The 16010-nt window shown below is 52.2% G+C and overlaps 1 protein-coding gene across 3 annotated transcripts in view; it reads left to right on the forward strand.

The window, feature by feature from the left end:
* Nucleotides 1–10812, forward strand: part of SHC3 (SHC adaptor protein 3) — a 116431-nt gene extending 105619 nt beyond the window's left edge. For all 3 annotated transcript variants that reach the window (XM_087822527.1, XM_087822529.1, XM_087822528.1), the window contains one exon: nucleotides 10251–10812. In XM_087822527.1, coding sequence (XP_087678653.1) covers nucleotides 10251–10379 — 129 coding nt within the window. In that variant the 3' untranslated portion in view covers nucleotides 10380–10812. The remainder of the gene's footprint in view (nucleotides 1–10250) is intronic.
* Nucleotides 10813–16010: the final 5198 nt, after the last annotated feature.

The raw sequence follows: 16010 nt of genomic DNA on the forward strand, positions 1-16010 counted from the left end.
GCAGCAGGCGCGCTGGCCCACGGGCGGTGGGCACTGCGCCCGGGCCGACGGCAGGGCGAGGCGCAGCCTCCAGCTGCGGCCAACACGGCCTGGCTGCGGGTTCGGGGAGCGGCCGTGCCCCTGAGGTGACGCGTTGCCTCAGGGGTCTCGACCGAGTGACCCGCGCACCCCGGCTCTCCAGGCATCTGTGTCTACGCCGCCCCTTCCCGGGCCTGGGCGGCCACCCGTGAGAACATGCATACTGTCCGCCTTCCCTTCTTTCATTGCGGGGCTTTAAAAACACATGCACATTGCGGAAAACATGTATTTTGTGTCTGTGCACTTTAGGATTTGCAAACATGGTGCTGTTTCACAAATCCCATCTCATTCTTCGTGGGTTTTGTTTGTTGGGGGGAATTCTTTTCATCCACTTTGTACATCAGGTCTTGCCCCCTCCGGGGTAAGCGCTACAGCTTTCCTTTGCCCCTCGGCACATGCCGCTGAGGTCCGTCAGTGGTGCCTCGTGTACACCGAAGGTAACTCGGGGGGCTGCCTGGGCACTTGCTGGGCTCTCACGAGGAGCCGAGGCACCGGGGGCACTACCAGCCCCTGTGCACGTTTCCCTCTGTACCCGGGACAGTGTCCCTGGGCATGTTCCAGGAGTGGAGAGCTCGTGGTCACAGCATACACGTGCCTTTGATTTCACTGCAGTTGCATTTGCGCCCAGAATGGCTGGCCTGCCTCCGCGCCCAGCAGAGCACGAGGGGTCCCGTGTGCCCCCTTCCACGACACCATCCCCCTGGTTTTGCTCCCCTGGTGGCACTGAGGACTGAAGGGGGCCCCGCTGTGGGCAGTGCCCTTCTTGGACTGCGCTTCATCCGCTCTTCCTCCTGACGTGTGTGTTTCCGACCCCCCCCCCCCAACACGCTTCTCTTCTAGTCTCCTTACCGGGCATTTTTGCTGAGTTCCTTGGTCACAGAATTTCCATATGATCTCCCACACTTTCCCGCCTATTGGGTAATTCTGTCAGAGACACTGCAGCAAATAGAAGTATTTCTTTGGAATGTAGCCAATCCATCAATTTCCTCCTGTACGGTTTATGTTTTGAATTTTAAAAGATTTTCTCAGCTACAAATCACAGATATATTGTATTCCTCTATATTTTCTCCTATTAGCTTTATAGCTTTATCTTCTGCATTCATGACTAAAGTTATGTTTGAAAATGATTTAAGATAGAGATCCAACATTTTAAAAAATCTCCATGTAATGAGCCAATTATTGTAGTCACCCTTCGCCAAAAATGCATCTTTCTCTGTGGTGCTGATGCCCCGCCTGTGACGAACTCAGTTCCCGGTGTCACGGGTCCGCGTCTGCACGGCCGGCCCTGTTCCCTGATGGTCTGTCTTACTTTTTGCGTGGGCACCGCTCTGTGGTGGTCACCGCCTCGGAAACTGGCTTAGCCTCTGCTGGTGGGCGTCCTTCCTCCCGAAGCTCCTGCTTATGAGTTGTCTCCCTATTCTGAGATCCCTATTCTTCTTTGCTAATTTATTATTTAACCACCCCCCCCAACCCCGACTGTAATCTCCATGAGGGTAGTAGTCTTGCTCACTTCGGTATCTGCCTGCACCTAGAATAGAGCCTGACACATAGTAGATATTCAACAAGCCTTAGACAAGTGAGTGCATAGATTAACCTCGGGACTTCTCAGGAATTGAGAGCCCAAGAAGATGACGTGGGGTGCTTAGGGTCACGAGCTATAAGGCAGATGTAGATTCTCAAATAAGGGTTTTTTCAAAAAAAAATTTATCTTTATTATTGAAAGTATTACAGATGTCCCCTTTCCCCTCATTGACCCCCGCTCCCGCCCCCTCCCCTGGCCTTCCCTGCAGTATTGTCTGTCCATGGGCTATGCATATAAGCTTTGCGTTAGCCTCTTCCAGCTCCCCCGGCCCCTTCCCTCTGAAATAGGTCAGTCTGTTCCATGCTTCTATGTCTCTGGATCTTTTTTGTTTGTCAGTTTATATTCATTAGGTTCCACATATGAGTGAGATCATGTGATATTTGTCTTTCTCTGCCTGGCTTATTACACTTAGCATAATACTCTCCAGTCCCTCCATGCTGTCCCTAAGGGTACGAGATCCTTCTTCTTTACAGCTGCGTAGTATTCCATGGTGTGAATGTCCCACAGCTTTGTATCCACTCAGCTACTGATGGGCACTTGGGCTGTTTCCAGATCTTAGCTATTGTAAACTGTGCTGCTATGAACACAGGGGTGCACATATTCTTTCTGATTAGTGTTTTAGGATTCTTAGGATATATTCCCAGAAGTGGGATCATTGGGTCAAATGGCAGCTCCATTTTTAATTTTTTGAGGAAACTCCACACTGTTTTCCACAGTGGCTGGACCATTACTGGGGTTCGTTTTCCCCACATCCAAGAGACATATGAAAAAATGCTCGATGTCACTAATCATCAGAGAGATGCAAATTAAAATGACAATGAGGTACCACCTCACAGCTGCAGGAATGGTATCATCCACAATCAACAAGCAAATCAGGTTTTTCTAAACAGAATCAGCCCAGAGTTCTTTCCATTTGCATAAGCTCTCTGTTAATTCAGTTGTTTTTATCCAGAGAAAACAGGAGAGAAAATACCTAAGCAATTCAGTGAGAATATACATCTTTCAGTTGAAAATTTTAGGTATTTTAAAAAAATTAAAAATTAACATTTAGCTAAATTATACCATCTTATAGTCCAAAGGTTATTAATTTTTTTGTTCACTCAGTTCATATAGACAAATGTATGCTATAAAGAGATATGTACTACTAGTAACATATTATACATTCACACAGCAGTTTCCAGGTAACGTAAATGGTAAAGAGGAAATGGGCTGTGGTGATGTGTTTAATCAAGGTGTCCGTGCCAGCCCCACGCTGTGCCGTGTACACAGCTTTAACTTTGGAGGAGAAATTTGTAAGTCACACCTATTAGTAACTTCTTTTGGGGCTTCTTGCTGGATCTAATGATCTAGTTCAGTTGATCCTCTGGGGGCCAGCTTTAGCTGAAAAGGAAAATGGAAATGAAAGACCAATTAAAAATGAGATGTTGCTTCCTTGCTGTGAGGACACCAAAATACACAAGGAACACATTCTCTTCAATATTTATTCATCCGCTTTTCATGGTAATTAGTTGGGCTCTGACTGTAAAGGGGTAGACTTAGCAGAGCAGCTCACTCTGAGAAGTAAGGATGCAAACAGCTGGCTCTGCATCTAAAATTCTTAAATTCATTGCCGAGTGGAAACTGTGTGCCTTCCACTGCTTACTGACTGCTCCAGATGGGGTCTGGGTGCTGGGGCCGGGCTCTGAGCTCTGGGACGTGCCGAAGCTACTGGCCCTGAGGTAGCAGCTGGAAGGAGGCCTGGCCTGGGCCTGTGGGAGCAGCCTCAGGGATGGAGTCAGGTCGGGAGCATTTCTCTTTTTCTTTTCAATATCTTCAGAGTCATTTAGTCTGTCCTCTTGTGTCTAAAATTATATCCTGAGTCACTTATCACTGACTTATTCCTTTGGCCTTACAGGGCCAGCAGAGTGAGGTGGGCACTGCACTGCGTTTGAATGAGCTGCTGCTGCCAGGGCTTGGGTGTGGCGGGCACCTGAGCCCTGGGCACCTGAGTCCCGGGCTGACCTCTCTTGCTGCAGTGTGCTTCACATAAGAAAGTCAGTGCCTGCCCTCCTGCTGCAGAGGTCACGGCCAGGAGGGGCCGACTCTCTGCAAGCCATCGTGTGCCTTGGAAAACCCTCGAGGCCACAGAAGACCTCAGCCAGGCCACAAAGCAGGCTGTGAGTGGAGGGAGTTGTGGGGCTCAGGTCTGGGTGGGCAGTGGGGCAGGAGAGACCCTCCCCACATTGTAGACTCCCTGGCATCTTCTTCCAGGCTCTGGAACTTAGGGGGAATGTCAAGGTGCCTGAGCAAAGCCTGAGGCTATGAGGTTCCTGGATGGCTTCAGCTAGGAACAAGGATCTGCCAGGGCTTGGGGTGGGGACAGAGGTCCCAGCTGAGGAGGAGACCCAGGTCTGCCCAGATTGCTAGATGACCTCCTGGCCTCCATCACTGGCACTGTGCCTTTGTTCTGAACAAGTCTGTTCAATAGGAATTACAGTGCCAGTTTGGTCACTGTCACTTGTGGCCTTGGATAAGTCATGTGACCTGTCACCTTGCCATCAAGTGAGGGTGGTCTCCCAGTCCAGCTTCTCACAGCCCCGGGAGCAAGATGGGGCCCCTGGTGTGCTCTGGGCCTGCCGCTTTCTGCCTCATTCACGGGATGCGCGTTCGGTGCTGTAGCTACAGGGCTGTTGCGTGGCTAAGAAGGAACTGCTTGGGGAGGGCAGCGCCCGGCGTCCTGAAGGAAAGCGCATTTCTAATTCCCTGCCCCGTATCCTGATGGCCACAAGAGGGCGCCAGAGGCACACGCCTCCACCCTAGGGTGCCGGCGGAGCCTCACCTGTGAGGGCTGAGACCCAGAGCACCCCGCAGGGGCCTGGGGGCCCACAGGCCTGAGGGGCGCCACTGCTCATGCCCTCTTGGCTCCTCTTCACTGTTTACTCTGTGCTCATGGATGTTTGCGAAGGTGTCAGGTTAGCTTTGCCCGACGAATGTGCCCACCTTGGACTGGCATCCTGGGCCTGGCTCCTTGCTGTGTGAGCCATTGGGGGGTCCTCTAGGCTTGCAGGTCACTGGCGCACACAGCTCTGGGGACAAATCGAGTGCACTGGTCCCAGCTCTCCTCCTTTAGCAGCCGAATTAGGGCTTTCTGCAGTTTTCTGAGCAGTAACTGACCCTGGTGGCCTCAGAGGTGAGCCCGCGGTGGTCACTAGCAGGCCAGAGTGGGTTTTCCTGGGCTGAGAGTGCTCCATTTGGAGACTATGCTCTGTCCCACCCAGCTGCACAGGCCCTAAAAAGTCATCTTGGAGGTGGATTCCTTGTGTTTGTCACACTTTCCTTACAAATCTGAGTTCCAAAGGGCTGGCCCACCCGCCTGGCGTCTGGGAGGGAAGCACAAGCAAATGGGATGTGATTGTGCGAGGTCTGCCCAGGCCTGCAACTTGGCCCTGCTGTCCCTGCCCCTTGGATAACCAGCCCCCACACCTCCCAGGCCCCACCACATCGCCGCGATGCTCACGGGCCCCACTTCCACCTTCCACCTTCCACCACTGGGCTCACCAGGGTAGAAAGCGCAGCCTGGACACCAGGCCCCCAATGCCCCTTCCGACAGATGTCCGTGCTTTGCTTACTCAACCTTGATGGAGCAAAGGTCCAGAATAAATGTAGGGGTGGCGGTGAGGGGAGCTTAGAGATGTCACTTGGTCTCTCTTGTGTCCTCCAAGCCCTAAACCTGGACATTCTACTCCCAAAACAGGTTCTGAGGTTGACCCCACCCCTGCCTCCCCGGTGGACACTGAGGGGGTGATGCCAGCTGACCACACACCTGTGCAGCTGAGCATGCGTTTCTGTCCCTGCCTGGGAAGTATACTTTTTCTTTTTCTTTTTTAAAATATGTATTTATTGATTTTAGAGAGACGGGAAGGGACAGGCAGAGAGATAGAAGCATCAATGAGAGAGAAACGTCAATCGGCTGCCTCTTGCAGGCCCCTACCATGGATTGAGCCCGCAACCCGGGCAGGTGCCCTGACTGGGCATTGGTCCGGTGACCTCTTGGTTCCTGGGTCAGGGCCTCTTGGTTCCTGATGCTCAACCACTGAGCCACACAGGCCAGGCAGAAGTTACCTTCATTAAGCTGCTGTAGGACCTAGGGAATTTCTGCCTTAAAAAGGCAACACACTTTTAGGAATAATGGTTTACAAAAATCAAACCAAAATAGAAATTCCTTGCCATGAACAACTTTGGGAACCCCAAGGTGGCCTTGTTTAAAGACGTTGCCTTCTCTCCTTTATGAAACTACATTTAGCCTGTCTCCCCCCTGCTCGCCTGCAAAGCCTTAGCCCACCCAACACTATCAACTTGAATATTTAGTCTACTCTTCGAAAAAAAAGACTTTATTTTTAGAGAAGTTTTATGTTCAGAGCAAAATTCAGAGGACGGTGCAGAGATTTCCCACATGCCCTCTGCCTGCTTCCACTCATGCCCGCACGGCGCCCCCATCAGCATCCCCCCAGATGGTACATTTGCTACAGTCGGCGAACCTGCACTGACACACCATCGCCCAGAGTCCAGAGTTTACTTAGGGCCACTCTTGGTGTTGGGCACTCTGTGGGTTTGGACATGTAGCCACCATTATTGTATCGTACAAAATAGTCTCCCTGCCCTGAAAATCATCCTCTCTGCTCCGCCTATTCGTCCCCCTCGCCCTTGACACCACTGATCTTTTACCGTCTCCATAGTTTTACCTTTTCCAGGTGTATAGTTGGAATCACACAGTGTGTAGACTTTTCAGACTGGCTTGTTTCACTTAGTAATGTGCATTCAAGGTTCCTCCACCCTTTTCATGGCCTCATAGCTCCATATCTTTTTAGCGCTGGATAATATCCCCTTGTCTGGCTGGGCCCCAGTTTATTTACCGTTCGTGCACTGAAGGACACCTTGGCAGCTTCCAGCTTTTGGCTGTTATGACTAAAGCTGCTATAAATATTCGTGTGCAGGTTTTTGTGTGGACATATGTCTTCAACTCCTTTGGGTAAACACCAAGGAGAGCGATCGCCACATCATACGATAAGATTGTATGTTTCGTTTTGTAAAAAACTATCAGAGTGTCTTCCAGGGCGGCTGTTCCGTTCTGCATCCCCGGCAGTGAACGAGAGGTCCTGCGGCTCCCGTGCTCAGTGGCATTTGCTGCGGTCAGTGTCTGGAGTTTGGCCGATGTAATAGGTGTGTGGTGGTGTCTCATTGGCTTAATTTGCATTTCCCCGATGACAGAGGACTTGCAGCATCTTTTCATATGCTTATTTGCCATCCAGATGTCTTTGCTGAGTTGTCTGTTAAGGTCTTTGGCCCATTTTTAAATGGTTGTTGTTGTTGTTTTTATTGTTGGCTGTAAGAGTTCTTTGTATATTTTGGATACCAGCTCTTTATCAGATGTGTCTTTTGCAGATATATTCTCCCAGTCTGTAGCTTGCCTTTTCATTCTCTTGACAGTGTCATTTGCAGAGCAGTTTTTAATGTTAATGAAGTCCAGCCTATTATTTCCTTCACGAATTGTGTCCTTAATGTCATATTGAAAAAGTCATCACCAAAGCCATAGTCATCTAGTTTTTTCCTATGTTATCTTGTAAGAATTTTAGTTTTGTGTTTTACATTTAGGCCTCTCATCCATTTTGAGTTCATTTTTGTGAAAGGTGTAAGGTCAGAGTCTAGATTCATTTTTTTACATGTTATGTCCAGTTGCTCCAGCACCAAGAGAAGATGGTTTTCGCTTCATTGTATCATCTTCACGCCTTCATCAAAGATCAATGACTATATTTATGGGGTGCGTTTCTGGGCTATTTTGTTCCATTCCCCTGTCTTTACCCTGTGGGTCTGATGGACACATTAATGGACTTTCAAATGTTGAACCAGCCTTGCATACTCAGAATACATCTCATTTGTTCATGGTGTATAATTCTTTCTAGACATTGTTGGATTCAATTTGCTAATGTTTTGTTGAGGATTTTTGCATCTGTGTTCATAAGAGATATTGGCCAGTAGTTTTCTTGTACTGGCTTACCTCTGCGCTTGATATTAGGGTAACATTGGCCTCATCAAATGAGCATTCCTTCTGCTTCTACCTTCTAAATGAGATTGTAGAGACTTGGTACAATTTCTGCTTTAAATGTTTGGTAGACTATTCTAGTGAACCCATTTGGCCTCTGTGTTTTCTGTGTTTGAAGATTATTAATTATTGATTCAATTTCTTTAATAGATATAGGCTTATTCAGATTGTCTATTTCCTGCTCTAGGAGTTTGGCAGATGGTCTTTCAAGGAATTGGTTTGTTTTATCTGAGTTACCGAATTTTGTTTGGGCCTAGATTTGTTTACAATATTCCTTTACTATCCTTTTAATGTCCCTGAGATCTACAGTGATGACCCTTCTTTCCATTTCTGATATTAATAATTTGTGTCCTTTCTTTTTCTTGGTTTGCTTGGTTAAAGGCTTATTGATTTTATCTTTTTTTAAAAATTGGCTTTATGGATCATTAGTTTTCCCTATTGATTTCTCATTTTGATTTCGTTGATTTCTGCTCTAAGTTTTATTATTTATTTCTTCTATTTACCTTGGACTTAATTTGCTTTTCTTTTTCTAGCTTCCTAGGGTGGAATTTTAGATTACTCCTTCAAGTCTTTCTTCTTTCCCACTATATCATATTTAGTCTGGTCCCCTATCTTCACGGTGGCCTCCTCATTGCTGTGCAGAGCCTCACACAGTTGTCTGGGAGACACTCCGTGTGTCACAGCTGCAGCGGAATCCTTTCAGGTATCTGGAGAGGTTTGCCTTAGGTTTGTCTGGGTTGCGGAGTGTTTCTAACCAGCCATGGCACTGTGGGCACATGGGCACAGAGCTCTGTGGGTTGCAGATCCTCTGGGCAGGAGCCAGCCCGGGTTTCAGTGAGTATTTATGGGAATGAAGTGAACTCGCTAGTTCTTTAGATGGTAAATCGATGACTTTCCTCTTTTGTGTGTCTTTGTGTACCTGTGTGTTTGTGTTAGACAAACCATGTACTCCTAAACACCGGTCAGTGGCCCTCAGTTTGGGTGGCAAGTTGGAATCACGGGTGCAGCAGAAAACACGTTTGTGCTCAGGCCCCACCTCCAGTTCCTGATGGAGTCTGCCTGGGTGCGGGGTTAGCAAAGCTCCTCAGGTAATTTTGACATGAGCCCAGGTTGAGACCGCTGTCCCTGACCCTTTCCTGTCATCAATCCCCGTTACCCCAGACGTGCATGAGTGTTATTTGTTAAGAAGTGGGGGGAAGAAGTCAATGTCAAGGCAGCACGCTCACAACACTAGGCTCAAGCTGAGCTCCTGGGGGCTCCCGGCTTCCAAGGAAGGGGCCTGCCCGCGCCACTCAGGTGGTCCTTCTGCGCCGGGCATTCTAAGGAGCTCCAAGGAGACTAAACAACCTCCATGGGAAGATGCCAGAAAGTCCTGTAAAAAGATTCCTTTCTGACTGTGTCCATGAGTTTACATCTTTACTGAGGCATAATGCAAGAGTCAGGGCTCCCTGGCCTGGGTGGTCTCTTCTCTCTGGAGCACACAGAGATGGGTGGGGAGGGGCCTGCCTCAGAACTGGATCCCAGGAGAGGAAAACGTGCTGCGTCATTTCAGTTTCTGCTATTGCCTTTGGCTGATACTTGGTAGAGCCCAGAGCAGGGCCCTGGACAAGGGTTCCTGTGCACACCTGGAGCATAGCTTTGGGGTGGAAGCGAGATGGGTGGCTCAAAGCCCAGAGAGCAGTGTCCCATTGGTGAGATGATGGTGGGGGGGGGGGAGACAAGAGTGACTACCCTAGGGAAGGGGGGTGCAATTAAGAACTTGGGGAAAGGAGAATATTAGGTCAACAGGAGAATAGACAAGCCCCTGGAGTCCCTGAGCGAGGGGTGAGAGACAGCTGGTTGCCATAAGGGAGGGAGAGGCTCCCAGCAATAAGGTGGAGAGAGAGGTTGGGGCACCCAGGCAACCCAGACCCACCACAAGGGCCATCTAAGGGCCTGGAGGGGGAATGGGTGTAGCCAGGCACCTGCCCCCTGCCCCATCTCCAACTCCCTCTCAGAGAAGCAGGCCCCAGGGGGCTATGTCCAAAGCATGTTGGGAGATTGATCCTGGCCAGGCCTCCTACTGCCTTCTTCCAGTGTGGTCTGTACCCGAGTGTACCAGCTCAGTGTGTGTGGGGGGGGGGTGGCCCAAGGACTGCCATGCAAAGGCCTGCAGGTGGGAGGGGCGTGGGAGCCTGCAGGCCCCAGTGATGGTGCAGGACAGCAGACAGAGGCCTCTGTGATGGGTCCCATGAGGAAGCCTGGCAGGGGGCAGGGAGCTCTGTGGCACCTGGTTGCAGAAGGTGGGGCGGCTGCGGCTCAGTCCTGGAGGGGGGGACGGATGAGCAGACAGAATGACAGGCCAGCAGCAGTGACCAGGGTCTGTGCAGATACCATCTCTGAGAGCACGGGGAGCCCCAGGCTCCCGGGAACTGATCCTCCAGTTCAGATGGTCTGGCTGGCACCGGGCAGGGCCTGCTCTGTCATTTATGCCTGTGGGCGACCCTGACCTTCCCTCCGTGCCCTTCACAGATCCGAACCAGGGACAGGATCTTCGACAGCATCAGCCACCTCATCAACCACCACCTGGAGAACAGGCTGCCCATCGTCTCGGCCGGGAGCGAGCTCTGCCTCCAGCAGCCCGTGGAGCGGAACCCGTGACCGGCCGGCCGCCCCTGGACGCTGCACCATGGACAGGAGGACTCGGCTCTCCCGTGGACGGGCATCGGCTACAGCACCGCGGCAGCTGCCCACAGGCCCGGAGCCGCGCTCTGAAGCCCCAGGAGGAAAGCGTTCGTAACGTGCAGGTTCCAAAACTTGTTCTGATTTCTCGTGTGCATAGTAGGGTGTACATACCTACACAGCCTGTACAAATGACCCTCTATATTTCTATTTTTTAAGACTAAGAAAGAGGTAAGACTAATGTTCTGTGTTGTATGTTTTTAATGAGAAAAGTTTGACTGTAGTTGTCTGGGCAAAACTTTAATTCAACTGATCATTCCACTGGGAAAGTCCGCCAGGAAGGGATGACCCGAAGTTTCCTATCAAGCACAACACGGGGAGCGGAAGCGAGCGGGAGAGCCAGTAACTGGCACGGCGTTGAGAGAGAATCAGGCAGGAGGCCTCCCCGGAGGCCCGGGCCCGCGTGCGGGGCAGTGTGACCGCTGGCTCTGACGGTGTCCCTCCTCAGACGCCGCCGGGCTGTCTGCATCACACCTGCGCGCACAGGTGTCCAGCACCTGGGGCCCCCGCGGCTGCCCTAGGCAGCAGGCGTTACCTCAGCTGTGTCCGGTCGTGCTGAGCACAGGGATGCTCACCCCAGGATTCCGGTTGTCCAGGGGTTCTTGGGGATGCATTTAGCTGGCAAATATGGCACAGAATAAGCCTCACTAATGAATATCTTGACTGGCAAATGCTTCCCTTGTTTCTATCTGTGTAATGATAAATGAGCAACTGTGGAGGGGTAGCTGGACAGAGCCTTGATGGATGTCCTTCGGGCCGACCAGTTGATTCCAGACTGCTCCAGGAGCTTCTGGTGAAACTGCCCCCACCCCTTACATTCAGTAGGAGGAAAGCACGTGTACAAACTGTACGTGCTCAGAGCTCTGTGCTGGAGGCCTCAGCACCAGCCGACCCTTCCTCCTGGGTCCGTGTTCGCCTGGAGCTGGGGACTTCCGAGAGTCAATGTCAGTTTCCGCTTCTGGAGTGACTGGTGGGTGAGGTGACTGGTTGTCTCTTTAGCAGGTTTCCCTGTCGCTCCCTGAAAAGGCATGTGCGCCACGCAGAGTGGAGTGTGGCTCCCTTGGTTCAGGTAAAACACTGAGTTCCAGATGGATTTTCTGGTGTTGGGAAGTTGGCAATGTTTATGACCTTAAAATGTATCTGGGATGAGATTACCGTGTGATTGGGCAGGTGCCTTTTAGAAGGCCGAGGATTCATGTGTGTGCTGGCACCTCCTAGCCGGGGCTGCGACACTGGCCCTGGCCCTGTGACCCCCCAAAGTGTGCCCACCTCCTGGATCAATGCCACTCAAAGGCGCTCACCATGCGCTGAGACTTGAATCGTGATAACTTTGGTGCTTCAAGACTGAGGAGCTAAGGAGAGATTTTAAAAATTCTAATAAGCACTATTTCTGCAAAATTCCTAAGTGTGTGGACCCACATTTCCACTTTTGGGGATTTGTGGCCAGGATGGGGGAATGGGAGATAGCTGATGGGCAAGGACGGGTTGGAGCAGGTCCAAGGCTTCTTGTGTAGCCTTCTTTGGAGTTCTTGGTCTTTGAGGGTCTAGTGCATCCAAGCTGATAGTAGCTTCAATCTTCTAGAATGTTCCGCAGTGGATCTGAACTAATCAGGCTATCCTGCCGCTTCCTGGAATGGCTCTGGTTTCAGGGGCAGTGTAAATGCCTGGCACCAAGACACCTGGCAGCAGTGGGGGCTGAGGGGGATGCGGGCAGCAGCTGGCCCTGCCTCAGGCCCTGCCTCAGGCCCTGCCTCTTGGCCTATGACAACGCAGACTCCAGGGTGCTGGGGGGACCGGCCCTGCGCTCCCCTCCGGGAGGCCTGCAGCCCTGCGGGCGCACATGTGTGTCTGAGCTCCGTGAGGAAGCAGGAGCCTTCTCTGTGTGTGGTGTGCACACATATAAAAACAGACGGGATGGCTCTCCTTTCCACAGCCTCTCGGGCCCCACTTGCAAGGCCAAGAGCTAGCGTGACAGGGAAAGATCGAGTGGAGTGAAGGTTAGGGACCATGAGCACCGAGCATTTGACCTGCTCTGCTTTCCTCTTGCACCTGCAGCCTGAGTGGCTGCGGGCTCTGAAGTCAGTGTTTATCTCAGCGATAAGCAACATATAAATGATGTTTTTTGCATGAGAATCAATTTAGAAAATTAAAAGTATTTGGGGATCAAATTTTGTTCAACATGAATTCAAAATATGCATTCCAAAGCTCAGGTTATGAGCCCAGGGAGCAGGCCTGAGGCACGAGGATGCAGGGTTTCCTTCGGCCCCCTCCACTTGTAAAGCATGGTAGAGCTCACGTGAGTCAGCTCATCTCTTCCCTCAGGCCCTTGCCATGGGCATAACTGTGAGCCTCACTCACAGGCAGGGAAACTGAGGCTCCAACTTGCTCCCAGCCTTGCCGCTGGTGGGCGGCAGAGCTGTTCTGCTCATTCCTGGTTTCCCCAGCTCTGCTGAGCTTGGAGGCACGACTTGGAGGCCGATGTGATGGGGCCTCCTCCCTCTCCAGACTGAGTCCCTCCTCCAGCAGTTTCTCCCACTGTGTCCCTGCCTGGGCAGAGGGGGTGGAGCGGCACTGGGCGGTAAGCATGTACCCTGCTCCACGGCCCGATGCCCAGGACACGTCCTGCGGCCACACACAGCCACCCTGGGCCCCTGGAACACATTCCGGGCCTGCTGCCCCTCCCATGGGCCCCTGGCCACTCGACCCAGGTCCCCTGGGTGTGCTGGGAGCATAGGGTGGCCCCGCAGGCCTCTGGAGCCCCACTCACTCCCCCTCCCACTGGGACCAGCCTGTAGGAATTCCCTGTGCTTCAGATGACACTCTGGTCCTGCTGGGAGCTGTGGGACCCCCTAGGAAGCTACACAGCTCTGGTTTGTCAGCTTGGATGCTTGACTAAGGGAGAGCCTGAGTGGCCCGGTGGACAGTCTGATAAACGAGGCACTGAGACAACTGCCAGTCTGCATCCTGCACTTAAGCTACCACTTCTGGCCTTTTAAAAATTATTATTTGAGAGGCCAAAGGACTGGCTCACACTCAGCCTTGACCCATTTCAGCAGCAATTCTAAGGCTGTCTCGGTGTCAAGTTGACCGACAAAGACCCAACTGGGAGATACGTGGTGTCCTGAGGGTTCTCTGGTGGAGAGGGTCACCACCGATAGTTTCCGATGGGGACAGAAAGTGACAAGCTATGGAAGGAAGGGCAGGCCTGGGGGAGGGGGAGGGGATGCAGCAGCAATGTGTGTGGCCCCCAGAAAGACCCCCAGGCTCGAAGACACTGTGGACATGTTTTCTGACTCCACGCCTGTCCCGGGGTCCTAAAGTTTTCCCTCAGGTGGGCTCAGATGCTGGGTGGCTCCTTTATATAAGCAGTGCTTTAAACCGATGGCCCTGTCCTGTTTCCCTGAAATCAGTCACTACCTGAAGGCCAGTCCTGTTTCCTTGGATCGCAGGGTCCCCGGGCAGTGCCAGCAGCTTGGCTCTGCACACGAGGCCGCGGGCCTGGCGCTAGTTGCTGTTTGTGAGCCGGGGCTGCCCCGCTGTGCCGCAGGGCTGTGCCGTCCCCAGTGAGGACCGTGGGTGTGGAGATTTAGCACAAGCATGAAGGACGGTGTTGCTCCAGCTGCGTCACTTCTCTCACTGGCCCGGGGTGTCCGGATGCCACACGCCTTCCTGTGAGTGCCAACCACCCTGACTGGGGATGCGGAGAACGGCGGGAACACTGTAAATAGGTAACTGCAGGACACAGACAAATCTTGGACTTGGGTTTCAGAATTGTACTCTGGTTCTGTAGTGAAACTTATAAAATTGGTCCTGAGAAAGAGAAGTGGGAAAACGACTTTGCTGGACTGTCGTTCTCCCCAGAGGACCATGGGCAAGGGGGCGTCATGGGACAGTGCAGCTGGAGGGACCCACTTTTCAGAGAGGGAACTGGAACCAGGAGACTGTGGGAGGTGGTCACTGGCTGAATCCAGGACAGAGCGCAGGACTTATTAGGGTCCTTCAGGGCTTGAGTAAAGCTCACCCTGGGGGGACATGGCGGATAGTTCTTCCATCCTTGGGCTTACGTTTACTTATCTTTTTTCCAAAATGCATAAAGGCTTGCAGGAGTCGTCACATGGACACTCCGGAAATGTTTCCATGCCTCTGTGTAGTTTGGGGAGCCTTCAGCAGCAGACCCTGAGAGAGGAGCTGCGTGGATGTGGTGTCTCTGGGTGGTGACCCAGGGGTGGGGGAGGGAAGGAAACTGACAAGCACACACACAGGCAGGCAGATCACCAGGGTGCAGACAATTAACCGCATGGGGACTGCGGGAGGCAAGGCTGGGCACGCCTCAGAGCTGAGCCACTGGACAGGGGGGCTGGGCACTCGCCCAGGCATCTGGCACCCCACACCTGTGCTCACCCCCCGGCTCGGAAGTCCTCTGGCAGAGAGGCAGGAGCTCCTGCTAGGCAGGCTTGAGGTGGGACGCAGCCATCAGAGCCACCAGGGGCCCTCCCAAGAGCTCCTGACTAGTAGGTTCAGATGGGGCCTGAGAATTTGCATTTCTAATAAATTGTGAGTGATGCTGGTGGGCAGTCTAGACTTTGAGAACCACCATCAGGTGTGAGTTGCCAGCCCTTACATATCCTTTATTGATGGCTTTCTTCCTCTGTGATTATACAGGGTCAGGCAAAAGCAGGTTTACAGTTGTTCGTATGGAAATTAATGCAATTAATAAATAATACAAGAACAAACTCTGCTGCACATGCTCACAACTGCAGACCCGCTTTGCCCCCTGCGGCTCTTGCCACTCCACGTCATGGATCCCGGGGTCTGTGCCGGGAGTTTGCAAGGGGAGGATTCCTCAGCACTTAGAACTCCATGCAGTCACTGCTGGGAGACAAAATGCCATCAACCAGCCACCATCTATTTATAATGGGCTTTATGCATATTTATAAGTTTGCAAGCAACCTAATGCAGTTTTAAAACTGGCACAGTTTATAGCAGCTGGAAAAACTGTCATGTGAGAACTTGGAATGCCGGTCACATGTGTGTGTACATACACAGACGCACACCTGCGCTGGTCATCGCATACGTGCACACACACACACACACACACACACACACGCCTGCGCTGATCACGATGGTCGTGTGTCTGCCCGTGTGCCCACGAGGGTGGCTCTACAACCCGCATAGGGGAGAAGGGAGCATTCGTCCTGTGGTCACCCAGCAGTGCGCACCTGTGGGTGGCCAGGGTGGCAGACGGGTCCTCGGCTCGGTGCCAGGGCCGGCGAGCGCTGCTCTCCTCCAGCAGCTGGTGTCTGGCACGCTTCTCAGGGTTTCCAACCACCTTCTCTCGGTCTCGTCCGCACACTGTTCACACGCGGCAGGCCCTGCGCTGGCTCCGGGATAGAGACGTGAATGACGGGAGTGCCCGTGTCGCTTCTTTTCCTTCCCGAGTTCACAGGGCTGATGAACCTCTTAGGCCCCTAAATCACAAGGCTCCCTCCCGGGGGCTGGAAGAGCCACTTTCATGTGGGAAATGAAATCTCAAAGGCTCCGCTCTGTTGA

This window comes from Miniopterus natalensis, chromosome 12 (assembly GCF_054644295.1).
Source record: "Miniopterus natalensis isolate mMinNat1 chromosome 12, mMinNat1.hap1, whole genome shotgun sequence".
Lineage (NCBI taxonomy): Eukaryota > Metazoa > Chordata > Mammalia > Chiroptera > Miniopteridae > Miniopterus > Miniopterus natalensis.